Source organism: Humulus lupulus, chromosome 8, assembly GCF_963169125.1.
Source record: "Humulus lupulus chromosome 8, drHumLupu1.1, whole genome shotgun sequence".
Taxonomy (NCBI): Eukaryota; Viridiplantae; Streptophyta; class Magnoliopsida; order Rosales; family Cannabaceae; genus Humulus; species Humulus lupulus.
Window position 1 is genome coordinate 143,846,705 of NC_084800.1, and position 2,338 is coordinate 143,849,042.

Genomic DNA, 2,338 nt, shown 5'->3' on the forward strand with positions numbered 1-2,338 from the left:
AATGGTGTTGCTGAGCGTCGGAACCGAACGTTGTTAGAAATGGTGAGGTCAATGATTAGTTATTCAACTCTATCACCGTCTTTCTGGGGGTATGCCATTCAGACCGCTAATGACATTTTAAATGTTGTACCGTCTAAGGCTATCTCCAAAACGCCTCTAGAACTATGGAATGGAAGTGAACCTAGTCTACGCCATTATATAATTTGGGGGTGTCCTGCTCATGTCCTGAGGAAAAAGGAAGGAAAGCTAGAATCGCGAACTGAGGTTTGCTTGTTTGTAGGCTATCCTAAAGGTACTCGGGGTGGTCTGTTTTATAGTCCAGTAGACAAGAAAGTGTTTGTTTCCACAAACGCTACTTTTCTAGAAAACGACTACATGGAAAACTTCAAACCTCGGAGTAAAATATTGTTGGAAGAAATGCAATCAGCAGGAAATGTTCCACCCATACCAATGCAAATCAACAAGAACGTTGAAGAAGAACAGACAGCTGGTCCAAGTCAGACAGTTACGGTGCTTCGTCGTAGTGGGAGGGTTTCTCGGAACCCGGAACGCTACGGGATGGATGGTGAAACCAATATGGTAGTAACTGACACTCGTGATGATGATCCATTGTCCTTTAAACAGGCAATGGTTAGTTCTGAAAAGGATTTGTGGCTCGAAGCCATGAACCAGGAAATGGTGTCCATGTACTCAAATTCCGTCTGGGATCTTGTAGAAGCGCCGATGGACTTTAGGCCCATTGGATGCAAGTGGATCTACAAGAAGAAAAGAGGAGCTGATGGAAATGTTGAGACATATAAGGCTCGACTTGTGGCAAAGGGTTATACCCAAAGAGAGGGAGTTGACTATGAGGAAACTTTCTCTCCAGTGGCCATGTTAAAATCCATTCGCATACTTTTATCCATAGCTGCAGCTCTTAATTATGAGATTTGGCAAATGGACGTCAAGACAGCATTTCTAAATGGCTTTCTTGATGAGACCATTTATATGGATCAACCAGAAGGATTTGTAGTAGCTAGACAGGAAAAGAAAGTATGTAAGCTCAATAGGTCCATTTATGGTCTTAAACAAGCTTCACGCTCCTGGAACTTAAGGTTTAATGAAATAATTAAGACCTATGGTTTTGAGAAAAACGTCGATGAACCCTGTGTTTACCAACTAAGGGAAAATGATATGAAAGTGTTCTTGGTACTTTATGTAGATGATATTTTACTCATTGGCAACAATGTCAAGAAATTATCAGACATAAAGAACTGGCTCGGGACCAAATTTCAGATGAAAGATTTGGGTGAAGCTAGTTACGTTCTCGGCATCCAGATCATTCGGGACAGGAAGAACAAGATGTTGGCGCTATCTCAAGCAGCGTACATAGATAAGGTACTTGAACGTTTCTCTATGAAAAACTCGAAGAAGGGACTGTTGCCATCCCGACATGGAGTTTATCTTTCTAAGAAGCAGTCTCCACAGACTCCTCAAGAGGAAGAAGAGATGAAACAGATTCCCTATGCATCTGCAGTTGGAAGTCTTATGTATGCTATGTTATGCACTAGACCAGACATCTGCTATGCAGTGGGAGTTGTAAGCAGGTACCAGTCAAATCCTGGTAGACAACATTGGGCAGCGGTCAAGCACATACTGAAGTATCTACGAAGAACAAAGGATTATATGCTGGTCTATTCGGGAGGTTCACTAGACCCGATAGGCTACACTGATTCTGATTTTCAGACAGATGTCGATGACAGGAAGTCTACTTCTGGAATGGTGTTTACTCTTGGGGGTGGAGCTGTGATTTGGAGAAGCGTTAAGCAGTCTGCCATTTCAGATTCCACCATGGAGGCTGAGTACATAGCTGCGTCTGAAGCGGCTAAGGAAATAGTCTGGCTGAAGAAGTTCTACACGGATCTCGGTGTTATTCCAGGAATGGATAAACCACTCATATTGTACTGTGACAATAATGGGGCTATAGCAAATTCGAAAGAACCTCGAAGTCATAAAAGAGCAAAGCATATAGAGAGGAAATACCACATCATTAGGGAATATGTGTCCAGGGGTGAAGTCAAGGTGATGAAGATAGCGTCGGATGACAATCTGGCAGATCCTTTTACCAAGACTTTGGCTGAGAGTGTTTTCGTGAAGCATGTAGAGGGAATGGGTTTGAAAAACATGTCTCATTTGTTTTAAAAGGGCAAGTGGGAGTTTGTTGGGTTTTATGCCCTTAATAAAACCATTTTTCTTATGTAACACATTATTATTATCAATAAAAGAAGTAGAAATCATTTTGTTTATTCAATTGCATTGTTCGCTTGTTTTATTACATGTTTATTCAATTAATACAAAC

At 41.4% G+C, this 2,338-nt stretch overlaps 1 protein-coding gene across 1 annotated transcript; it reads left to right on the top strand.

The window, feature by feature from the left end:
- Positions 1-1,378: 1,378 nt before the first annotated feature.
- Positions 1,379-1,872, top strand: LOC133794388 (secreted RxLR effector protein 161-like; the record flags this gene model as incomplete). The annotated part of the gene is made up of 1 exon (XM_062231609.1): positions 1,379-1,872. A coding segment is annotated over exon 1 (477 nt), but the record flags the coding sequence as incomplete, so codon positions are not given.
- Positions 1,873-2,338: the final 466 nt, after the last annotated feature.